The 24,285-nt window shown below is 39.3% G+C and overlaps 1 protein-coding gene and 1 long non-coding RNA gene across 2 annotated transcripts in view; one reads left to right on the plus strand and one right to left on the minus strand.

Moving 5' to 3' along the window:
- Positions 1 to 623: 623 nt before the first annotated feature.
- On the minus strand, positions 624 to 22,619 carry LOC145291572 (uncharacterized). Its single transcript, XR_013869458.1, has 4 exons — positions 22,482 to 22,619; positions 22,012 to 22,103; positions 3,345 to 3,474; positions 624 to 726 (listed from the first exon to the last, which is right to left on the minus strand). It is a non-coding gene; the product is annotated as an uncharacterized LOC145291572 (long non-coding RNA).
- The window catches only part of LOC145291571 (E3 SUMO-protein ligase RanBP2-like), a 194,824-nt gene continuing 191,718 nt past the window's right edge, over positions 21,180 to 24,285 (plus strand). The window contains exon 1 of the mRNA XM_080137647.1: positions 21,180 to 21,551. Coding sequence (XP_079993773.1) covers positions 21,477 to 21,551 — 75 coding nt within the window. The 5' untranslated portion in view covers positions 21,180 to 21,476. The remainder of the gene's footprint in view (positions 21,552 to 24,285) is intronic.

Genomic DNA, 24,285 nt, shown 5'->3' on the forward strand with positions numbered 1-24,285 from the left:
AAATGGCAGGTCATACAATGCATAAGTACCTAGTTATTAAATGCTCATGTGACAAAGAAACTTATTATGAGGAAAATGGTGTTATGAATGTATGAGAATTGAGTGGGTTTGTAAATTTTGTATTATTTAAAATCAAATAAATCTATGAATGACAAGGTATCATTATGTTAAGTCTTTGTGCCAATACTTTTTTTTTTACTCATATTTATTCCAAACAAGACATATTGCCACTTGGACGTAAGGGGGCTAATACTTAGGACCATGTGTAGAGGAGATGAGTGAGATGTTGGTTTACATTACATTTAAACTTCTGCATGTCAAGACAGTCAGGGGGAGGTTATTCCAAAAGCCATTCTTAACATGGGGAAATTGGGGGCATTTATTCTGTTCTGCTCAGAAGATATTGTTGATTTTTTTTACACGCATGCACATTGTAACACTATGAGTCAGTCACTAATATAACCACCCAATGGTTACAATAAACATCCTGGGAATAGCAACCAATTTACGCTTGCCAGCAGGGAGTTACCTGGTTGTCATTGGGACTTTTTTGCTCTCCTGGTCGACGACTCCAGGCCCTGTCAGTGTTAACAAATGGTATTCCAGAAAACAATAAAACATACCTCAGTCTCCGTTATTGTTCATCTCAGGTCACAATGGCAACACAGTTCCAAAGGGGATGGGAGAGTTCCTTGTTTTTTTTAACCAGCTCCTGTCTGTAATGCTCTGAAAAATCAAATGGTGACATACCTCTTTTGTTGAACTGTCCACAACTTCTCGGTGTTATTCTTTTGGCTGGGAATGGCTACTGTTACCATCTTAATGTTTAGGCAGATTAAACAATATTTTTTTTTTTTTTTTTTTTTTTTTATTACATTTTCACCCCAAACAAGGCAAATTGCCACTTTGGTGTAGGGGGCTACTATCAGGGGCAACAACTACTGGGGTACTATGTAGGGATTTGGGCAGCAAGGTGTCGGTTCACGTTACACTTGAACTTCTGCACATCAGTACTGTTGGGGAAGCAGGGACCTGGAATGGAATTCCAGAGTCTAGCGGTTCTGGGGAAGAAACTATTGGAGTAAAAAGATCTTTTACATCTAGGGATCTCTACAGTGTGGGGGTGGGATTTAGTAGCCTGTTGGGTTTGTCGAGGGTGCTCACGTCGTGGGGGCACAAGTGATTGCAGTTCGTCAGAGCATTCACCACTAAAATACTTGTAGAAAAGGCAGAGGGATGCAACATTTCGTCGATGGGACAGAGGCTGAAGCTTAGATGCCAGTTCAGGGCCTATCAGGTTTGCGACTCTCTTTTGAACCTTGTCAAGGAGCGATAGACTAGTAGCAGATGCACCAGCCCAGATGTGGCAGCAATACTCCATACATGGGCGAATGGTGGCCTTATAGAGGTACAGGATACTTTCGGGTGTTAGTAGTTTTCTAGCATGGTAGAGAGAGCCCACCTTTCTTGCAGCGGCCCTGGCAATGCCTTCAATGTAATTGTTCAAACTCATGTTTCCTGTGAACGTTAGGCCAAGGAGTTTGAAAGATGTACTCTCAGATAAAGAGTCGTTGGCCATTGCTATGGGTGGTAGAGAGGGTTTCTTGTAATTATTGAATGAAACTAGTTTAGTCTTGGCAGCATTGAACACGACCAACCACTTTTGTCCCCATTCCACTACAGATTGGAGGTCTTCCTCTAGTGTTTCTGCCATTTCTTTAGAAATGTGTTTATTCGTCTTCCTGTCGTGCCTGCCATAGAGTGTAGTGTCATCAGCATATATACCCATCTCAGAGGCAATGTTGTCGGGGAGGTCATTTATGAATATCAGGAACAATAGAGGTCCAAGGATAGAACCCTGGGGCACCCCCGCATTTATATCATATTGTTTAGATGTACGACCGTCGAGGACAACCTGGATTTTTCTCTTATCTAAGAAGGATTTAATTATGTTAAGTATTCTACCAGTGATACCGTATGACACTCCCCGACGTAACTACCCCCGACAAACCCGACAAGCTACTAAGTCTCATCCCTTTACAGTAGAGATCCCTAGGTGCAAGAAAGCCTTTTACTCCAATAGTTTCTTCCCCAGAACTGCGGGTCTTTGGAACTCCCTTCCGGGATTCTGCTTTCCCAATTGCAATGATATGCAGAAGTTCAAGTGTAATGTTAACAAACATCTTTCTACTCTTCTCCCTTCATAATGACCCCGCTAATTAATTCCCTAATAGTAGCCCCCTGCTTCAAAGTGGCACTGTGCCTTGTTTGGGGTGAAAATTGAATAAAAAAAAAAAAAATAAAAAAAAATTTGATTTTACAAAAAAATACTCACAATATATTACAATTAAAAAATAAACAATTCATAACATTTAAACTTTTAACTATTAAACTTCTAAAGAGCTAACTAACCTTGACTAACTACTGAGGGAAGAGAGGGTACCTCCCTTTTTCGGAGAGAAAAAAATATGTGTGCTTACCCTATGCATGCTGGTGACAAAAGAGAATGAGTTCTGGTGAATTGCATCATTGTCCCCTTCCCCCCGTATCCCTCCACATGTGACCAAATAACCTCCCTGCTATGAGGGCACTGCCAAAACAGTGGCACTGATAACATATAGTGCCACACATTACTAATTTCTCGTTTGTGAAAACAAAATGGTTGCCAGGAATTACATTAGCTTTTATGTTGGATATCATTTTTTGATATTATGTGTCCAAGAGATCGCTCTTTCTAATGGTTTCAAGTTTATGCCGGTTCAATGCAAATGACAAAAGTTTTAGAGGGCATACAAGCAAATAAACACATAAACAGACATCTGAGACTTATATAATAGATAATCATTATTGACAAGTTGGAATTTCAGTGCATTTCTGCTTAAAGAACAATAAATATTATAAAGAACTGGTATGCCCAGACTGGGCAGTAGAGTGCTTTCTGCCATCTTTGATCTCGGCTTTAGTCTGGACCTGAAATCAAACTTGGTACTAAAATCCACATCCATCAAGCTCTCATATGCACCATTTTATTGTATGACTGTAAAACCTGGTCAATGAGAACAAGCAACCAACGAAAACTTGAGGTGTTTGATCACTACTGTTTGCATCACATCATCTCCAATGCTGTTGTTCATTCTCTCTGCAACATATCCTTTCTGCAGCAAGCTCTCCTCTTAAGACGTCTTTGTTGGTTCGGTCACATTCTTCATTGTCACCCAGATGATTTCATTCACAAATTTATTTAACCAGCCTCTCCTTAGGGTTGGAACGAATAATGCAGACATCAGCTAAAAACTTGGCTCAGAATAGTAAAATATGATACTGGACTGATCATAGACCCTTACCTCTATGGGGCCTACTGCTGGAAGCGTGATTGGTTAACTCTTGTATCTGCTACTGTGGTCGACCATCGCATTCATTTGGTCCATAGCAAATTCTCTGGATGGAGCTGGCCCAACCACTCCAATGTGAATGCTGAAATAAGTGCAAAAAAAAAAAAAAGAAAAAAAGTAGAAGGCTTTCTGGTGGCTAGGGATCTCTCCAGTGAAGGGGTAGGATTTTACTGCTTTTCAGGTTGGTCGGAAGTATAGTGTTGAGATGATTAATTGGAATTGGGAATTGGAAAAATCAGAACTTTGGGGAGCATTGTTATCAGTATTTGAATAGGAAATATTTGTGCTTATTTTCCGATGCAAAATAAAAAAAAATTATTCTTTTAATTGTCTTTTTTATTTGATTTTCTTTGATAGTAATAATAAAATAATAAATATTTATTAACATTAAATTACCAATAAAACTAAAATCTTTAAATCAACCCCCACAAGTGTATGTTTATGTATGACAAAATATCTGCATATTTAACATGTGCTTTTAATCGGGAAAATAACAATTTTATAGTTAAATATTTAAAGATTTATTAAGAATTGGAATTGGTAATTGTATTGGAATTGGTAATTGTATCAGAATCGGGATAAATATTGGAATCGTCCCATCACTAGAATGGCACCTTTTATGGGCCAATAAATTTTATATTAAAACACACAATCAATCAACTTCCATGTAGATAAATGCAAAGCAGACAAATGCATTCAAAATTTAAAGTAAACTTTATAAATGACAAAATATTATTACTTTATTAGTACATTACATTAAAGTACTTATAAAACATGCACAGGGATGCAAAATTGGAACAAATGGAACAAATCGAACAGATGTTGGAGTTTGGTCGATAGTGATGAGATCTATTATATTTGAAACGTTTTTTTGAACCCTGTCTAAGAGTGAGAGACTAGTGGTAGATGCACCATCCCAAATGTGGCAACAATACTCCATGCATGCACAAACGAGGATACTTTCTGGTGTGAGTAATTTTCTAGCATATTAGTGAGAGCCCACCTGCTTTGCAACAACCTTGGCAATGTTCTAATTCATGTTACCTATGAATGTTAAGCTAAGGAGTTTGAAGGATAAACTCTTGGGTAGGGTGTTTTTCATGGCAATCGGTAGTTGAGATGTTTTTTAATTGTTAAAGGGAGGAAGCTTAGTCTTATTAGCATTAAATGCTACCATCCATTTATGACTCCATTCCATTATCAACTGAAGGTCGTTTTCTAGGATTTCTGCCATTGCCATGGATATGTGTACATTTTTTCCCTCATGTCTATTATAGAGCTTGGTGTCATCAGCAAATATACCCATCTCAGGTGTTTACCTTGTTTTTGTTAATGCATATATAGATGTGTAGGAGTTGATGAAACTGCTGTGTAAATTATTGAGTCCTTTCCGTTTGCAATTTGATCCCTTCCCCTCCTCCTGGTGGAGATAAAGAGCATACATTGTGGTATCTTTCAGATGTGGCTGGTGAAGTCTGAAGAAAACTGATTTTGCTGATTTGTTCTTCCTAAGTTTGCACTGGTTACTATTTTGACATGTATGTGTCACTTTTTGGGAGTTTAGAAAGATTTCCATTAGTTGAAAATACTTTGAGTTCAGACATTCATGTTAAAACTTCTTTGTTTTGGTGAGTGAGGTAGAAAACAAATTCTAACAAAGTGGAAAAAGAAAGAGTGTAAACCATTACAGACATGTACGTTTTAATGTTCACAATTAAGTTACCACAGAGTAATAGATTGTTCTGTAGAGTTTCGAAAATTATAGCTTACTGATCGAGCATGAGTGAAATACTGCCTCACTTTCTTTAGAGTTTGGCGTCCTTTATTTTCAATAACTCTCGCCACTTCATGTAGCTTCACATGGTTTATCTTGTCCTCTATAAAACACACCAAACATGTTTTCTTCTCTTGGTTTCCCCGCTAGTAGCAGAGAGAACACACTTTTTGTTTCTTTGAGGTGAGGTTCTTTGTAGCATTAGTATTACACTCCCCCCTGATCAGGGGGTGTTTTTTTTCTTTTGTTGTGTGCTTCTTTGCGGCGGTGGAGTTACTGGGTTTCCATTTGAACTGTCATCGAAAGAGGCATCACTTGCATTCATGTTACATGCTTGTTCACTTAGTGTCTGATCAATTAATACAAATCTTTCACTTGCATTCTCTGAAGACATGTTTGAACAAACTGTTAGCAAGCCTTATTCTAGTGTGAGTCACAGATCTTCCACATAGCATGGCATTCCATTGATCAATATGTTCTGTGTACTGGTAATTCCGGTCACACATCCCACTCCATACTTTGTGGTATATCATCCATGAGGAGCCTTTAGCCACACTCAGTCACAAAGACAATCTGCTGTTGATGTGCCAGCACTGATGTTCCATCGACTCCTTTCAGCCGTATGTGGGACTAATAGACCATGTTAGCAGGTGCTGTAGCAGATGACATGTCATCCTTTATCATGATGTTGTACCAGTATACTGCTTTTGGTATAGTACATCGTTTTCTGGCTGCAATCCGTTTTACATTTCTGTGACATTACTCAATGATGCCGTTTCTAGAGAGAATGTATGCACAGCAACATCTAAGTCGAATTTTTGACTCATCTTAGGTTTTACTAAGCTTCTCTAAAAGGCAGAATCTCTGTCAATGGGCCCCATTCATAGAAGAGCGTCTTCAACTGGTTGATTACACTTTTCGCATCTTCTCAAGGTGTTGCCAGATGGCAAACCACATGGAACCACTTAATTAATCGAGTTAATCTATTATGCAAAGTTGGGCATCTGTCTCACATTCACATGATCGTTTTGTTGTTGAACAATCTTGATCTGGTCCAACCCAACTGAACTCATAGATGCAGTGCAAACAGGTTACATAGGTTCAATCTCTGAGGCACTCTTGTCAATTGATCCAGTTATTTTGCGTAGATTTAGCCAAAGATATATCTATCAACAGCACATACTCCTATACCAAATTTATCATCATGCCAAATCACCATCGAATTAGCATCTCACTAATAGCTTTGGTTTGCATACTGACCTTACCGGTAAAGGTATCTGAGATCCATTTATGGACACAGGCAGAATCAGTGAACAAATGCAAGCTGGTCGTCTTCCAGAGGATTGCCAAGCTTATTCCTTTAATAATGGCATCAAATTCCACATGATTAATATGTTGGGAGTTCTTTTCTGAACCTAACCAACAGCATTCTCTATCACAGCCTCATCATATACCAATGGCATGCTGGTAGCGAGGGAGCTTGCATCGATCTATATACCATTAATCTTGGCCATTGATGTAACATTTTCCTTGCGCTGAGTCTTCTTTGTGCACTTTGAGCAGAATCTCCTTAATCATGGTATTAAAAGGGGTGTTGTTTATTTTGTCATTCCACCTAGTGGTGATGTCAGATGTTCTCTGCTTGATCAATGCCATGGCAACCCAAAAGCCAAACACCCATGAGAAGGTGCCCAACAAACTTCCCTCTTCTCCAATATAGAATATTATCTTCTCCCAAGACCTGCAAGACAAACACATGCACCATCCTATAACCTCTCTAGCCCTTTGCTGAAGAGAATGAAGCTATAGAGATGCTCTTTCACACACGTTGCATGCACAACACTCGCAATCACATACACAGCATCAATATAGGCAGATGTTGCCTGCTGTGTACACTTGTCAAAATAGCATCAGCAATTGTTTGCATGATAGACGGTGCCACATTAAGTTCAAACTCCATGCAAGTCAGGCAATACCTTTGTCTCTTGATTAATATAGTTTGATAGGACTACAGTGATTGGTGCATATGTACTTGAAGGTATGCCTTACAATGGTCTAACACTAATATATTTGATCCTGCTTGCCACCATTCTCTCAACTTTTCAGTGCATATGTTCAGGTGAGCCATAAATGGATCCATGTGCTCATTTAATTCCAAATAGTTGAGCACTGGCCTACTGCTATTGGGGGCTCCAATTCCTCTTCTGGGTAAGAGTCCAACAACTCATTATCAATCCAGGCTTGTAGCTCTTTATTATATTCTGCAAGAGCTTTAGAAGAGATGTTATACTCTGGTACTCTGTTGCATAACTTTTATGGTGGTTAATCACTAGACTACTTCTATGATACCGTCAAGAATTTGGTGTGTTGATAGAACTCAGCACAAAAATCAGGCTGTTTCAGCTCTATTGTTGCACTGAGAGTGAAATACTACCTCCCTTGCCTTAGAGTTTGGCCCCTTTTTATGTTCAGTAACTCTTGTCACTTCATATGGTTTCACGTGGTTTATCTCGTCCTCCTTTATAAAACATGCCACACCTATTGCATCTTCTTCTCCTGGTTTCAGTGAACTAGTGGCAGAGAGAACACACTTTTTGTTTCTTTGAGGTGAGGTTGTTTGTAACATTATTAATATATGAACTTCAAGAAGGATTTGATGAAAAAGAAAGATCAAGAGGTATTATCAATGATGCTTGCATATAGAATAATTCGATATTTTCTCTACTTTGAATTGAAACTGATATGTTGTGTATAACGCTAAGTAAGCATTCAACAACCAAACTGTTCTAGTTGATGTCAGTTTATAGATATGAGCTATCTGTTCATATGCAAATTATACTTAATTTGCATATCACTACATCTCCCTATAACAAAGGGGCTTTATGCCGCAAGTACTTCTTCTTGTGCCTTCCTTTATCTCTTTTCTTTCCCTTGAAGATCTGGATCTATCACTGTCATAATATAGGCTAAGAGACTATTAGTCGCCTAGAGTTATGCCCCTTGGCCCGTGACGTATGAATCTCGTCCGCCATTGTTTCTCAGTGCAACGTTTACTACTAGACAATAAAGAACGCATTTTACACCACCTTCGAGTCTGTTTATCAATGCTTCCAAAGTATGTATTATCACGACATGGTGTCTGAAGTGGGATCCTCTAAAGAATCAAAGGAATAGTAACAATATTACCCTAAAAAAAAAAAAAAAAAAAAAAACGAACATTTTCGGGATCTAAAAAAAATTAATACAAAAACACACGTGGTGTCGGTATTTTTCTCGCAATCGACGATGAATACATATTCGCAACTACCACCTCCAACAATCGATTGGAACACTTCAAATTTGGCCAAATCAATGGACCGATTTATCAGGCAAGTTCATTTATATTTCGACGGCCCAATGAAAGACGTAGATTCAAACACAAAGTTAAATTACTTGCTAATATGGTCTGGTATTGAGGGCCAGGAAATAAGTGACACTTTTCCCTTTCGACAGGGAGAAGAAAGGACATTGGATAAATATATCCAATTTTTTAAGGAATATGCGAATCCGCGATCGAACTTTCGTGTAGCTAGACACAACCTACTAAAATGTAAACAAAACGCGGATGAATCGGCACACGCATTTCTAAGTCGGCTGCGTCAGACAGCCAAACAGTGTGAATACGGTCGGACGGTGGAAGAGACCATTGTGTTGGACCTATTCATATTCGGTATTTATTTACAGTCTGCACAAAAGTCCCTAATAAGAGAAGGAAGCGATCTCACGATCGAGAAAGCACTCGGAATCGTCGAGACAGAAGAAGCCACGTGTAAACAAATGGAAGCATTACGTACAACAGCAGTAGAAGACAGCTCTACACTCGCAGTTAGAGCCAGACAGCCCAGTGGACCTACCACATGTGGTAATTGTGGCACAAAACACTATCAATATAAATGCCCAGCTAAAGGCAAATACTGCCTAAAATGCAATAAAAAGGGACACTTTGCTAAAGTTTGCCACTCTAAAATGGGAGACGAGGGGCACACACGCAGACAGTCATTCCAGCCACAGAAGAAATATAATAAGAATAAAATCCACATGGCAGCAGCACATATGGGTAGCAACGACGACAGTTCCACAGAGGAGCTGTACTTTCACACAGTAAAGGAATTACCGTTAGCGACCACAGAAGCTTTCACAAAACTGAAGATAGGCAACAGCAAAGCCCAAATAGAGGTTGACGCGAAAATCGACACAGGTGCAATGAGCAACCTGTTACCTAAACAGGTATTCAAGGAACTGAAAGGAGTACCACTGGAAAAATCAGCTATAAGGCTAATTGCGTTTGGAGGCTCAACGATAGACCAAGAAGGGACCTGTCGTTTAGGGGTCAGATCCCGCGACAAGTTCGTTAAAGCGACCTTTCACGTGGTGAAATCAAGAGACCCTATACTAATAGGACTCCAAACATCAAGAGAATTAGGGCTAGTCACCCTTAACTTGGCTATAAAAACGGACACAACTCATGTGACGGACAAATTTGTGGTGAAAACCTCCGAAATCCCTTTCTACGGCCACATAATCTCAAGAGACGGTGTCAAGCCAGATCCCCGGAAAATAGAGGCGATCACACAGATGCAACCCCCCGAGGATGCAAAGCAGCTCACCAGCTTCCTAGGCCTGGTGAACTACTTGAACAAATTCTCTCCACGACTCGCGACACTGACAAAACCCCTACGTGAGTTAACATCGAAGAAGAATGACTTCACATGGTCTTCACAGGAGCAACAGGCATTCGAAGAAATCAAAAAAGAGATCCGAAATCATACGACACTCCGATACTTCGACCCTAAAGAACCAATAGTGCTACAGGTAGATGCGTCTTCAATGGGTATAGGCGCGGCTCTGCTACAAAACGACAGACCAGTAGCATTCGCGAGCAAAGCACTTTCCGGACCAGAAACACGCTACTCAAACATAGAGAGGGAGATGTTGGCTATCGTCTTTGGCCTGGAGAAATTTCACAGTTACGTTTGGGGCCACAAAACGACAATTCATACGGATCACAAGCCATTGGAGTCGATAGCATTGAAAAATCTAGCACAAGCACCCCCAAGACTGGCTAGAATGTTATTGAAGGTCGAGGGATATGATTTTACTGTAAAATATACCCCAGGAAAAACAGTTCCAATTGCAGACTGCTTGTCATGAGTAGCACCCAGACCCAGTGGGCACATTGAAGGGATCGATCTCAACGTCCATAGCATGATCTCATACCTCAACTTTGCGCCGACGAGAGTTGAAGATATAAGAGTGGAAACATCCCAGGATCCACTCCTAAAGCAACTTGTAAGCATGGTATTGACCGGCTGGCCTTCCAACCGGGCTGACTGCCCAGGAATTCTCCTGCCATTCTGGAATTTCAGAGATGAGATTGGGGTCCAGAATGGAATTCTACTCAAGAGCCAGAGAATCATTATCCCAGCCTCGTTGCAAAGAGGCATACTGGAAGAGCTGCATGCTTCACACCAAGGAGTAGAGAGAACGAGGTTACGAGCGCGTTCAGCGGTGTACTTGATAGGGTTAAATAAGGACATAGAAGATATAGTCCGAGAGTGCCACACATGCCAGAAATACCAAGCCAGTATCCCGCCCGAATCAATACTCCAGCACGAAACCCCTACGTACCCCTGGCAGTACGTCAGCACAGACTTGTTCACATTGGCAGGGAAAGAATATCTGCTTGTGGCAGATCAGTACAGCCGAAACCCCTTCGTACGACGCCTTCCGTCCGCCTCATCAATATCCGTTATTAGAAGTATTAAGACGATATTTGAGGAACAAGGAGTGCCGGAAATCTTGTACTCGGACAATGGTCCACAATTTACAAGTAAAGATTTCAGGGATTTCGCCAGGACGTACAGCTTCCAACACAGGACATCGTCCCCACATTACCCCAAGTCTAACGGATTCGCCGAAAGAATGGTGGGAACATGCAAGAAAATTTTGACGAAGGCAGGGGAAACTGGTCAAGACAGCTACCTAGCAATGATGGCTTACAGAGCCACGCCACTGTCATCAGACATTAAGTCCCCGGCAGAGTTACTCAACGGACGAAAAATACGGACACCCCTAGTATCCAAGCAACAACTTGGCGATGAGCAGACTAGGACAGCCATACAGAAACAGAAAGATCATTCTAAGGTCTGCTATGACAGGAAACATAACAGACACCACTCCCACCTACATGCAGGACAGAATGTCTATGTCCAGCAGGAAAAAGCAAAGATATGGGAGCCTGGAAAAATTCAGCGCTCCAGCGTGACACCCAGATCCTACATAGTTGAATCTGAGAACGGTAACACCTATAGAAGGAACAGGCAGTTCCTCAGACCAGCTGGGAGGAGATCAACAACCGCAAATAGATCCGACCAACCTCGCCCCAGCGACTCTCCACCGGATCCCACCCAGAAGGAAGGTCCCCCCCCTAAACAAACCGAACAGTAACCACCGAACAACACTCCAGCGGCACGCCTCACACCCGAACTGAGAAACTCACCCCCGAATTAAGAAGATCTCAGAGACGAGTGAATGCTCCTCAGAAACTGAACTTATAGGTTACACTATCCTAAAAAAAAAAAAGAGACAATACCATTACCCTAGAACAATGGAGACAAGCTAAATAATATATTAGAGACTATGTTATCCCTTAATCAGATAAAGGCTAAATATCGCCCTTGGACTATATACATATATATATGGAAGGGAAGGGATGTCATAATATAGGCTAAGAGACTATTAGTCGCCTAGAGTTATGCCCCTTGGCCCGTGACGTATGAATCTCGTCCGCCATTGTTTCTCAGTGCAACGTTTACTACTAGACAATAAAGAACGCATTTTACACCACCTTCGAGTCTGTTTATCAATGCTTCCAAAGTATGTATTATCACGACAATCACGTCTTTCCCTATGATCGAACTGTTCCTCCTGAATACTCTGATCTTACTCTTCTGACTTGTCCTATTCTACTTCTTCCTCTTCTAACTCGTCCCTCTCAACTTCTTCCTCCACAGTCTCATTCTGCATTAACTCTTCTGTTATGTCAATAGTGGGCAGCTCTGAAGGCATTTCCTCATGCGATTGTTCTCCTTGGGATCTTATTTTGTCAGCATGAGCTAGAACACGATTCCCGTTTTCTTTATTTAATATTGCAGTATCATGTCCTTTCTGCATAATAAATTCGGCTATCTCGGCTTCTGTATTCCTATTTCTTTTGTACCACATCTTTTGATTTGTGGCATATGACATAGTCAAAGGGGATATAATTGTCTGCTCATTAAGGCAGATGAACTTTCTGGCCTGCCTGTATACGGAATTGTTTGATAACTTAGTAATAGTCTAGGAATAGTAGGAAAGCATCGATTTTCTCCTTCTGTTGCAAGCATGCTTCTATGCCCTTCTTTACCGTCTGAACCATCCTTTTTGCTATCCTGTTACTTTGAAGGCGGTAGAGAGGGATCTTGTAAGGTCTGCAACCTATTTTTCTTAGCCATTCATGCAAATCAGCATCTTCAAATTCTGGTGCGTTATCAGTCACCAATGTTCTCGATATCACGTTTCCTGAAAATACTACTCTTAATATTTGCTTTACGGTGATACTTTTTTATCAGGTACTCTCACCACTTCAGGCCAACCTGAATATGCATCTACTAATATTCATAATGGTCCTATTCCATGGAAATAGGCATGATCCATGTGTCCTCCGCTCCATGGTTCTGTTTCTTGGGACCACACATGTATTTTCTTTTGCTTGAAATTCCTGAGTTCTGTGCATTTTTTGCATCTTTTAAACTGTCTTCTATGTCTCTTGAGTACCCCTGCCATCATGCTTCCAATTTTAATCTTCTTTGTGTAGCTGCCACTCCACAATATACGTCATTGTGTACACTTTTTATAACTTAATGGGCAGACAATTAAGATCTTCCTGTCCTTTTCTCTCTTACTTTCCCTCTCTATCCTACTCTAACCAAGTCTGTCGATCTGTTACACAAATCCCAAAACCTCAACATGAAATATCTCCAGAAAAAAATACACGAATAAACCTAGAACCCTATCCTCCAATGTAGACCCCCTACTACCATGTTTACTTCTCCAACATCAGGGGTCTATGTTCCAACCTTCCAGAGGTTGAACCCCAATTGCAGGAGACGAAACTTGACATATTGTTCCTAAGCGAAACTGGCATAGGGCAGACCACTTCCCTAGATGAGTCCATAATTGAAAGATACTCTACCTTAAGATCTAAATCTGACCCCCAAGATCGCCATGAGCATGGAATATGTGCCTACATTAAAGATGGCTTTCCGTGTGGTAGGGATATCTCCAGAGAAGACCCTAATTTACATTATATATGCTGCCGGGTTGCACTTGCTTACACCAACGCATTTATATTTGCCCTCTATCGCCCCCACAACAGCGGAGTTACTATCTTTAAGAGTATATCTGAGAAAATTGACCACATCCTGTTTGTTCATCCTTCGGCTAACATTCACATCTGTGGTGACTTCAATGTCCACAATGTGGAATGACTGACCCACTCAAACCAGACAGATGATGAGGGAAAATTCTGTCATGATTTCGCAATTGCCTATGACCTCACTCAGATTGTTCATGAACCCACCCATGTGCCCAATATTAGTGGTCAGTATGCAAGCCTTTTAGACCTTTTTCTCACAACTTCGCCTGAGCTATGTTCATGTTCCGTTCTATCTCCTCTGGGATCTTCCGACCACTCGGTTGTATCAGTTAAGATAAAAATGAAATGTAATAATCTTCACACGTACCTATCCACCGTACAGTATATCGATACTCTATGGCTGACTGGGATAGCTTCCATACATTTATACCTGATCTAACTTTGCATTCCATGTTTAAAAAGGATATGTCCTCTATAGTATCACACCTGACGGAATGGTTAATTGTAGGTATAGACCGATTCATACCATCCAAAAAATTCCAACAAAAACCTAACAGCCAGCCATGGTTCTCCCCAGAATTTGCTGCTGCCATCGCGCACAGAAATCCCTTTTTCTATAGCTACCAATGTAATAGATGTACTGAGACTAAAACTGCTTTCATGAATGCCAGCAACCACTGTAAAAGAGTAATAAAAAATGCAAGAGAGCTATATGCTCAGTCTGTTAAATCCAAAGTAGCTGAGCAGCGGCTTGGTTCCCACCAGTTTTGGCAAATAGTAAACAGGATCCTGAACAGAAGCATGCGTTCTATCCCAACCATCATCAATGGACCTGAGGTCTTCTCGTCAGCATCAGACAAGGCCAAACTATTTGCCAAGAACTTTGCAGCTAATTCTACCCTATGCGATGAAGGTCATCAACTCCCCATATTTCCTCCTGTATCAGAAAACATGCTATGTGATATACGTATATCTGTACGTGATGTTGCCAAGCTAATCAAAAATCTTGATTCCAGTAAAGCAACTGGCCCTGACGGCATTCCAATTATAGTGTTGAAAACGCTTCAATCAGAACTTGCCCCCATACTTACAAACCTGTTTAAGTGTTGTTTTAAGGAGAAATGCTTCCCAACACCCTGGAAAACCTCATCAGTATGCCCTGTATTTAAGAATTCAGGTGAAAAGTCATCTTCCTCTCAGTACAGACCAATAAGTCTCCTGTATGTCATGAGTAAGTTGCTGGAATCAATATTAAATAAAGAAGTAGTCAACCACCTCAGCAGAAATAATCTTCTAATGACATGCAATATGGTTTCCGTTCTACTAGATCCACAGCAGACATGTTAACAGGATTAGTGAATTTCTCGACAAAGGCTTTCTTTCTAGGGCAATTGCTCTTGACATATCAAAGATAAGATATAGCATAAAGGCCTACTTCACAAGATTTTCAGCTACGGTATAACTGGAAATGTTTTCTCAATTATTAAATCATTTCTCTCTGATAGGCTCATAAAAGTTGTGGTTGATGGGCAGAAATCAGAAGCCCCCCGTATTAATGCTGGAGTCCCTCAGGGGTCAATCCTGGGCCCAACTCTCTTCCTGATCTACATCAATGATCTCCCAAAACACATACTTAAATCATTCGTTGATATCTATGCTGATGACACAACCATTTATGGCAACACATCAAAGGCCGTAAGTAACAAAGTTCTCTCTGATTCTCTCTCCTCTGATCTTGAGCGTGTGGTACAATGGGGGAAGAGGTAGCTGGTTACTTTTAATGCATCTAAAACCAAGCTCCTATCTTTACACCATCAATGCTCTGATCCCTGTCTGGTATCAATTGAAATGGATAGCTCTCTAGCTCTTGTCATATGGAGGCTTCATGTTTTGAACAAAGCTTCTTTCTTAGAAGTGCATGCCTGTGGAACTCTCTTCCATTTGCCTGTTTCCCACCTGACAACAACTTGGATGTCTTCATCCAACATAAACAAATTCCTGATAAACCACCCCTTAAGTAAGACACTTTATCAAATCACCAATACTAATGATTACTATGATACTATCCCATTGATTACTGTACATGCAATAACCCTTATCCCTGAGTGGCTTCTGGGCCTTGATAAGTGATGACTACCATGTAAAAAAAAACCCTGTCTCTTTCTGTTTTTCTAGGGAAACTACGAAGTCTCCATTACATATTACCCCATTTTCTATAGTCAGTTTATGTCTTATTTCTTTGAATGGTCTTTCAGTCATTGAACAATTTCCCCTGCGATTCTCTTTTATCCTCAACACTGTTCTATTTAACACTGGGTTATTTGTAGTTTCAGTAGCCATTTTATCTGTAACCCCCAGAGGACAGCTCAAGTGCACAGGCTTGGGGGTTGAGATGCAGCTGTAGCCGATACCTGCGGCGTCACCCGTGTTTTTGTCTAGTGGTCGAATTCGTCTCCATCGCCGTCGGTCGCTCTCCAGTTCCTCTTTCGAATCAGCTTCCAAACGTCACCTAGGCTATCTGAGAAATATATTGCATTCACAATGGCGTTTTCAAGTAAAGAAAAAAAAAGTCAAAGCTTAATTGGTTTTTCTTAACATAGGATTGATTATTGTCTTCGACTTTACAAATGATAGTTACACACTGGCCTAGTCATGCAACTTGGAGGGCTGGCAGTTTTCTTTCTTTAACCAAATACTTTGTTCCTTTTCTACTGTCAGTCAACGGGGAAGGATCAGCTGACAGAGACACGCGTATCGGAACGTGTCGTCCAAGCACGTCGCAAAAAGAATCTCTCTCTCCCTTTCCTTACCTCATTTTATCAATATCGCTAGCTGTAACCCTCCCTCACCTCTCCAAATATGCCCACAAGTGGTGGTCAACCAATCAGTGGCCGGGGGGCAGTAAGGGCTTACTTGGTTGCTGAAGAGAAAGAAAAGAAAATAATAAAAGCGACCCTTACATTTATCTAAGCAAAAGAAAAGGAAAGAAAAGATTTTCCTCTCTCATCTTTTCTCCCCCACCTCCTCTGCCCCATCAGCGAGGAAATAAATGTTCTCATGTCAGGAATACGAAATGTCACACCTAATTAGCCTCAACAGACCTGCCATGCGGGCCTTCGGGTTGTCTCTCCTTCAGTCACTGAACAACATCTCTATCGGCGGTCTATCAACTCAAGTCTGTCTGTTAATTTTCGGAATTATCTTTATGACTTATTCTGGCATTGACACGCGCTATGTTATTCATTCCCGGCGAGAGGGAGAGGAGATCATTTTGATTATCCACCAAGAAACGGACGTATTCTGTTTAAAACAACATCAAACCATCATCATCATCATTAGAATTCAGCCGTGTGAATTCCTCTGTATTCGTGTCAATGAGACCACCCAGGCGACAAGCTGTTCCTTAATCAACTAGCAAGGTCTCTCAGCATCGCTCGGCCCCCATCGGGTCACAATCTACAGATATTACATCAGTTTCTACAAGGTGCAGGAATATGTCTTCAAATTCCTTGTTGTTTTTGTCCTTATCCTCTCTATAAAACCTCAATCTAGATCAGGCATCAACGTGCGGTATCATATTCCCTTTAACATACTCAATGTCAAAGTCGAACGCCATCAGTCTGATCGCCCAACGTAATATTCTGGACATTATAACTTTTGGTAGTTCTTTTGTTGGGTTGAAAATAAATTCCAGTGGTCTGTGATCACTTTTCAACAATAATTTGTACTTGATAAGTACATTACAAGATGACCATCTTATGACAAAATACTGGATATGGAATGCTCACTAGCGTCAGTAGTTAGAGTTATGTCCTTCTTACATTAAAAATGTGTCTATTTTCATCATCTATTCTTTTCACATTTTCATTTTATATACTTCTTTGAAGTGATCCTTTTTTAAACACTTTGAACATGTTTTTCCAAACACTGGGCATTTTTCTTTTTTCATTTCATGAATTTTTCCACAGTATATACAATTTTTTCTTTTTGTTTTTACCGTATGTGCTTCAGCCATTAATTCTTTGTAGGAGTTATTTTTATTTTGGTTGTACGTATGTATTAATTCTTGTTGTATAAATTCTAGACACATATTCAGGGGCATGTTTGCAAGTTGTAACTGTTCCATTAGCTTATATCTATGTGCTGAATTATGCATAGCTTCAATTAATCTTAGTTGGATTAACTCTTCTTCTGTTGTCTGTTCTTCTGTTCCTAGTTTTTCAAATTCACAGTATTTGCTTGCACTTCTTAACTGGTGTAAATATTTTACTATCGGTTCATCCACTTCATTGCCATAAACTTGATCCTTTCTGCAATCACCAGTCTTTTCTTGATAACCTAACTTATTTCTTCAAAAGTAATTTCTTCTAGTTCTCGAGGGTAAACCATTGTAGCAACCTTCATGATTGCTTCACAACCAGTGCTAGCTATGAACAAATCGTGATTTCATTTTCTCCTCCTCTGTTTTGTTGTCTTTCAACTTTTTGCATCTCACATTAGCAGCGAAGCAATGAATCCACATATATACATATTCTGGGTCTTCAAGGACCAGAGAGTATCCTATCGGCAGTGCCATTAATATGTCGTGTATAAGCTAAGTGTTCACCAACCAACCTATTCTAGTTGGTGTCAGTTTATAAATATGAGCTATCTGCTCATATGTGTAGGGGACTAGGATATATAAATACCCCAATCCCGTTACAAGAGAATAATAAAACGAATGAGGAATTGAAGGAAACAAAGGCTCAGTTAATGGATAAGATAAACGTGGTTTATTTGCTATTGAAAGAAATGAACGTTTTAGTTACAATATGTCCGCGCGTATGTGGCCAATGTTCGTTGCAGGACTGGTGTTGTTGCAAGAAAGGAAATGTATTTTCATCTCAAGTTCGGGTCACTATTGTTTGTTCGCGCGTGGGAAGAGAAATAATTGTTGTAGGAAAATTGAGAATAGTAGTCCAGCGTGTGTATGCATTGATAAGGAATTAACTTTTATGGGGGTAGTATAATTAAACAAAGCGTACTTATCTTTTCAGACGACGGGGGTGGTAAGTGGCGGCCAGTCGTGCTACTTCGGTGATATGTGTCAGGCTTTTAACTGGAGAGCGACGACTACACTTATCAACCTAGCGGCGCGGCGTTTTTGCCTCCTGTGTTTTTCTTCTTTTTCTTTTTTGGTTTGTGTAAGATAGGCATTGTTAGAATTGAAGGCGTCTTGGCTCATAACGTGAGAGCGGAACTTCTTCTTCTTCTTCTTCTTCTTCTTCTTCATCTCTTAAGGTCGGGTGGAAGAATGTCTGTGCGTTCACTGACGCAGCTGGGCGAATCTCCTTTACTTTTCTTTTTCTTCTTCATTTCTTTAGGTCGGGTGGAAGACTGTCCGTGCGTTCACTGACGCAGCTAGGCGAATCTCTCCTCTCTTTCTTTCTGGTCCCCTCCTTTTATAGTCGTAAACCGGCTTCCAGCGGCTGTGATAATTTAGGCCTTTATTTTCGGCGGGGAGCTCTGCCATTGGTTCATAATTCTTTTTATGGTTTCTTATTTTTCTTTTTCCAAACGGAAGCGATGCGTGGAGCCATGTGCAAACGACGATTTTTTATTTTGTCTCTTATGCTGGAGACGTTAGCATCCGGTTGGCATGTTCCCACACACATCGCCACCCGAAATAGCGGAGCTATTCCGAGAGTGCCCGAGAGGATTTTGGTGGATTGGTTGGTTGGTTGGTTGGTTGGTTGGTTCGTTGGTGGGTTGGTTCGTTGGTGGGTTGGTTCGTTGGTGGGTTGGTTGGTTGGTTGGTTGGTTCGTTGGTGGGTTGGTTCGTTGGTTGGTTGGTTGGTTGGGTTGGTTTGTTGGTTGGTTCGTTGGTGGGTTGGTTCGTTGGTTGGTTCGTTGGTGGGTTGGTTCGTTGGTGGGTTGGTTCGTTGGTTGGTTGGGTTGGTTTGTTGGTTGGTTGGTTGGTTCGTTGGTTGGTTCACCATTTATGACTCAGAGGGTTTTTTTTTTTTTTTTTGGATAGTTTTATTTAGAAGAGGTAAAGTGTTCCTAGGATGTTTGTAGGTGTGTATGCATGCTTCGTTCAACCTCATCCATCTCATTTAAATAAAGGGGCGGGGTCACCATTTTTGTAGGGGACTAGGATATATAAATACCCCAATCCCGTTACAAGAGAATAATGAAACGAATGAGGAATTGAAAGGAAACAAAGGCTCAGTTAATGGATAAGATAAACGTGGTTTATTTGCTATTGAAAGAAATGAACGTTTTAGTTACAATATGTCCGCGCGTATGTGGCCAATGTTCGTTGCAGGACTGGTGTTGTTGCAAGAAAGGAAATGTATTTTCATCTCAAGTTCGGGTCACTATTGTTTGTTCGCGCGTGGGAAGAGAAATAATTGTTGTAGGAAAATTGAGAATAGTAGTCCAGCGTGTGTATGCATTGATAAGGAATTAACTTTTATGGGGGTAGTATAATTAAACAAAGCGTACTTATCTTTTCAGACGACGGGGGTGGTAAGTGGCGGCCAGTCGTGCTACTTCGGTGATATGTGTCAGGCTTTTAACTGGAGAGCGACGACTACACTTATCAACCTAGCGGCGCGGCGTTTTTGCCTCCTGTGTTTTTCTTCTTTTTCTTTTTTGGTTTGTGTAAGATAGGCATTGTTAGAATTGAAGGCGTCTTGGCTCATAACGTGAGAGCGGAACTTCTTCTTCTTCTTCTTCTTCTTCTTCTTCATCTCTTAAGGTCGGGTGGAAGAATGTCTGTGCGTTCACTGACGCAGCTGGGCGAATCTCCTTTTCTTTTCTTTTTCTTCTTCATTTCTTTAGGTCGGGTGGAAGACTGTCCGTGCGTTCACTGACGCAGCTAGGCGAATCTCTCCTCTCTTTCTTTCTGGTCCCCTCCTTTTATAGTCGTAAACCGGCTTCCAGCGGCTGTGATAATTTAGGCCTTTATTTTCGGCGGGGAGCTCTGCCATTGGTTCATAATTCTTTTTATGGTTTCTTATTTTTCTTTTTCCAAACGGAAGCGATGCGTGGAGCCATGTGCAAACGACGATTTTTTATTTTGTCTCTTATGCTGGAGACGTTAGCATCCGGTTGGCATGTTCCCACATATGCAAATTATATTTAAGTTGCATATCACTAAAGGAACAAAACTTAAAACTGCCTCAGTCTAGAAGGATTTCTATTTCATTGATCTTTATTGCTATTAAAAAAAAACAGCGTGTGATTGATGAAATAAAATATCAAATATTATAAGTTTTCAACAGGAAATATTTTTGCACTGTTTTTTTTTAAATTTAATTATTCGTTCAGACTTATGTAACAATTAATAACGTCAAATTTAGTAGCAAAATTTAAAAGCAGGTTAATTGTAGGTTAAAAATGAAATAAGATGCTTAATAAAATTGACAAGTAAAGCGAATTGTTTTTTTTTTTATATAACCAAAAATGAAAAAAAAATTGAAACTTTCAAAAACCATTTTCATATCGCAGTGAAAATTATCCAATCAGAAACAAGTTAACGTTTAAGCGAAAAGGAAATATGAATTAGCCAATTAGAATTCATGTTGCTTACGTTCACAACCTTCTAGAATTTTTCTCCGGCGATATTACGACACTTTATTAAATTATTTAGATTTCTTTGATTTAATTCTTTTTCTCGAATATTTTGCTTTTGTAAAAGTAATTATTGCAGATTTTGGCGAATTAGCTGTTTATTTCAGTGTGTGATATAACAATCAACCGGTCGACGCAGAGTCGTAAAACATAGAGATTAATTTCTGTCTTTTTGATGGCGGAAAACCAGTTTTGAAAAAATTGCCCGTTACACTAAGAGCATGAGATTGGAGTTTTAATGATGTTCCGAACGAAACAAGAAGTCGATCGACACGCCGCAGACCTTCTGAGAAGGGTCCGCGATGAAAAAGAGGTAGTTTTGATGTCTGTTTTAAAATCGTATAAGTTTTTTTTTCTTTCTTTCTCAAAGATCTTAAAAAAATATTCTGTATATAAGTGCATGCGTTCGTGCGACGTGGTTTCTTATCGAAACCTCCAAGGCCGGATAATAATTAAAGATATTTTTAACATTAAGTTTATTTTTAAAACTTCTTTGATATTTAAATAATTTACTAGATTTTCCTTTTTCAGTTATTACTGAAAAAAAAAAAAATCCAAATTTCCAAGAAACATGATTTGTAATGTAATTTCACTTTGATTTCAAAGAAACATGATTTGTAATAATGTAATAATTTTTTTTTTTTTTTTTTTTTTACTTTTAGAATTTTTAATTTTATATTTATATTTTCCAAAAAAAACATCATTTAAACAATAATATAAATATCATTTAATTTAAACATTATCTTCCATAAATACCGGCAAATCGTTTTTACCTTTTTTTGTGTGTCTTAATCTTCTATTGCAATTCGGTTATTTTCAAGTTTCGTCACCCGATATTTACAAAGGTTTTGCTCGGAGCTGTCATCTGCAAAATTAAACGATAATAACATTTTTCTTAACTTTTTTATAAGCAAATGTACAGAAAATTATCAACCCAATTTCTTTTCTCAAAAAAAAAAAAAAAATAATAATTTGAAACAAAAAAAACACGTTGGTGCTAGTGCACTTATTGATCTGCGCTGTTTTTTTTTTTTTTTAAATAGTATTTTCAATTTTAAAGTTTTGATGTTTTTATTAAATTGTAAGGTTTAAGTACGGAATAGGTACAAAACCTCCTCCTCCCCATGTTAAGAATGGCTTTCTAAATGTCATTATTTCAGCGCAGATCAATAAGTGCACTAGTACCAACTTGTTTCATTTTGCAGATGACAGTTTCACGTAAATATTGGATGACGAAACTTACCTGCAATTGACTTCAACAAAAAAGTGAACTTTGTATTCGGTTTACTACTCTTATTTCTGTTTATCTGTTCGTAACATTTCGACCGATGTAACCTCGGTCCTTCTTAGAATTCTGATTAAGATCATGAAAAAAAAAAAGGTCGGAATTTACTTATACTGAAACGTTATTAATTTATAAGAACCAAACTGACAATAGTTCATATTACGAATTATCTCGGAAATTCCGAAACCTGAAAATGGAACTTGTTTGCCGGTTCTGATTAAAAAAAAAAAAAAAAAATACAAATCTTATTTGATCCAAATAAATACAGATTTGTGTGAGTTTTAAAGGAATTAATAAAACTAAACTTTTTTCTATTTCTGTTCAATCAAAGATGGTGAGACAACCAAACGGTTCAACATGAAATGTTCAATCTGTTTCCATAGTCTATATTTTTGTTCAATGTTTAACCGAACAAATGAACTAACGAAACCACTAAACTTTTTATTTCCCTTTAATTAGCAGAATTATTATAAAACTAAATTCTGTATGATAATGTTTCAATAGAAATCATTTAAAAGCTAAAAGATCAACCTATTTATCTGATGCCACCCGGGTTGATACGCATCATGTTACTTTTGGCGTACCTGAAGAATCTTGCCCCCCTCCCTATTTTTTGTTGTTTTGTTTCCGCCTTTGCTTTTAATTTTCTCAGCGGATTATTATCGAATGATTTGTAGGAGTGCTCAGTTTCTAATTCAACGTTCTAGTAAATCAATCACGCATTTTAAAATCACTCGATGTTTTTAGGTAAAATTTCGTGCATTTAGCTTTTTTAAAAGTAGTTTAGCCATTTTTAATTTCACTTTTTAAAATAAGAGCTAAACTGCTTTAAAAAAAGCTAAGTTCGCGAAAGTTGGCCTAAAAACGTTGAGTGGTTCTAAAATGGGTGATCGATTTATTAAAAACTGAGCACTCCAACTCCATACAAATAAAAAAATAGAGGTGAAGCAAGATTCTTCAGGTCCGCCTTATTTTTTATTTTATATGCGTTTCAAGTTCACTTGAATTTATGCGGTGTCTTATTTATTAGATTAAGTGAAAGTGCCCCCCCCCTTCCCATGTTAAGAATGGGCCTCAATAATAATAATAATAATAATAATAATAATATTTCGTCACGGTTCGTATTCTACATACCTTAAAAGTACACCTATTTTTCCTCAAAACTTTGGTAAATTTGTATATGAGGACCCGCCATCCTCTCTTATCCCCTTCTCATTTTTATTTTTCGATTAACATGACACTAAAAAACTCGGTAAAATAAAGATAGGCAATTGGTTTTAAATTTAGAATAAGGGATCAATCAGTTTTTCATAAGTTTACGGTACTTATGCAATCGTGCTGAAATAACGTTATTTAAAAAGCCGGTCTTTTGTAACCATTCTATACTTTCACTTTTAACAATTTTCTGGACCCTCCCCCCCCACCCCGAAGTCATAGGACCATTCCTGTAATGATTTGGTCGCTGTTGATTTTGTGGTGGGAGTAAAGTTCTGTGCAGTTCTAGGAGGTCTACCCTTCACAGGCCTTGCCTTCTCTCTTTGAGAAAGGTTTGTTTATTGCTAATCGCCTGAAGCGAAGCGCCCTCACTGGGGAATGCTGATGGGACTGCCTAGCACTTTCGAGCTTGATGTCGTAAGTTCTTGCAATGAGAGAGAACTAATTATCAAAAATAGCACGGTAACATAAGTGCGTAAGCACCGAAATTTACCATAAAATGATCACTCCCTTCCCGATCACATCCCGATCATCAATCTTTGTCATT

The sequence above is a fragment of the Euprymna scolopes genome, chromosome 12 (assembly GCF_053919585.1).
Source record: "Euprymna scolopes isolate OS-2025 chromosome 12, ASM5391958v1, whole genome shotgun sequence".
Classification (NCBI taxonomy): Eukaryota; Metazoa; Mollusca; class Cephalopoda; order Sepiida; family Sepiolidae; genus Euprymna; species Euprymna scolopes.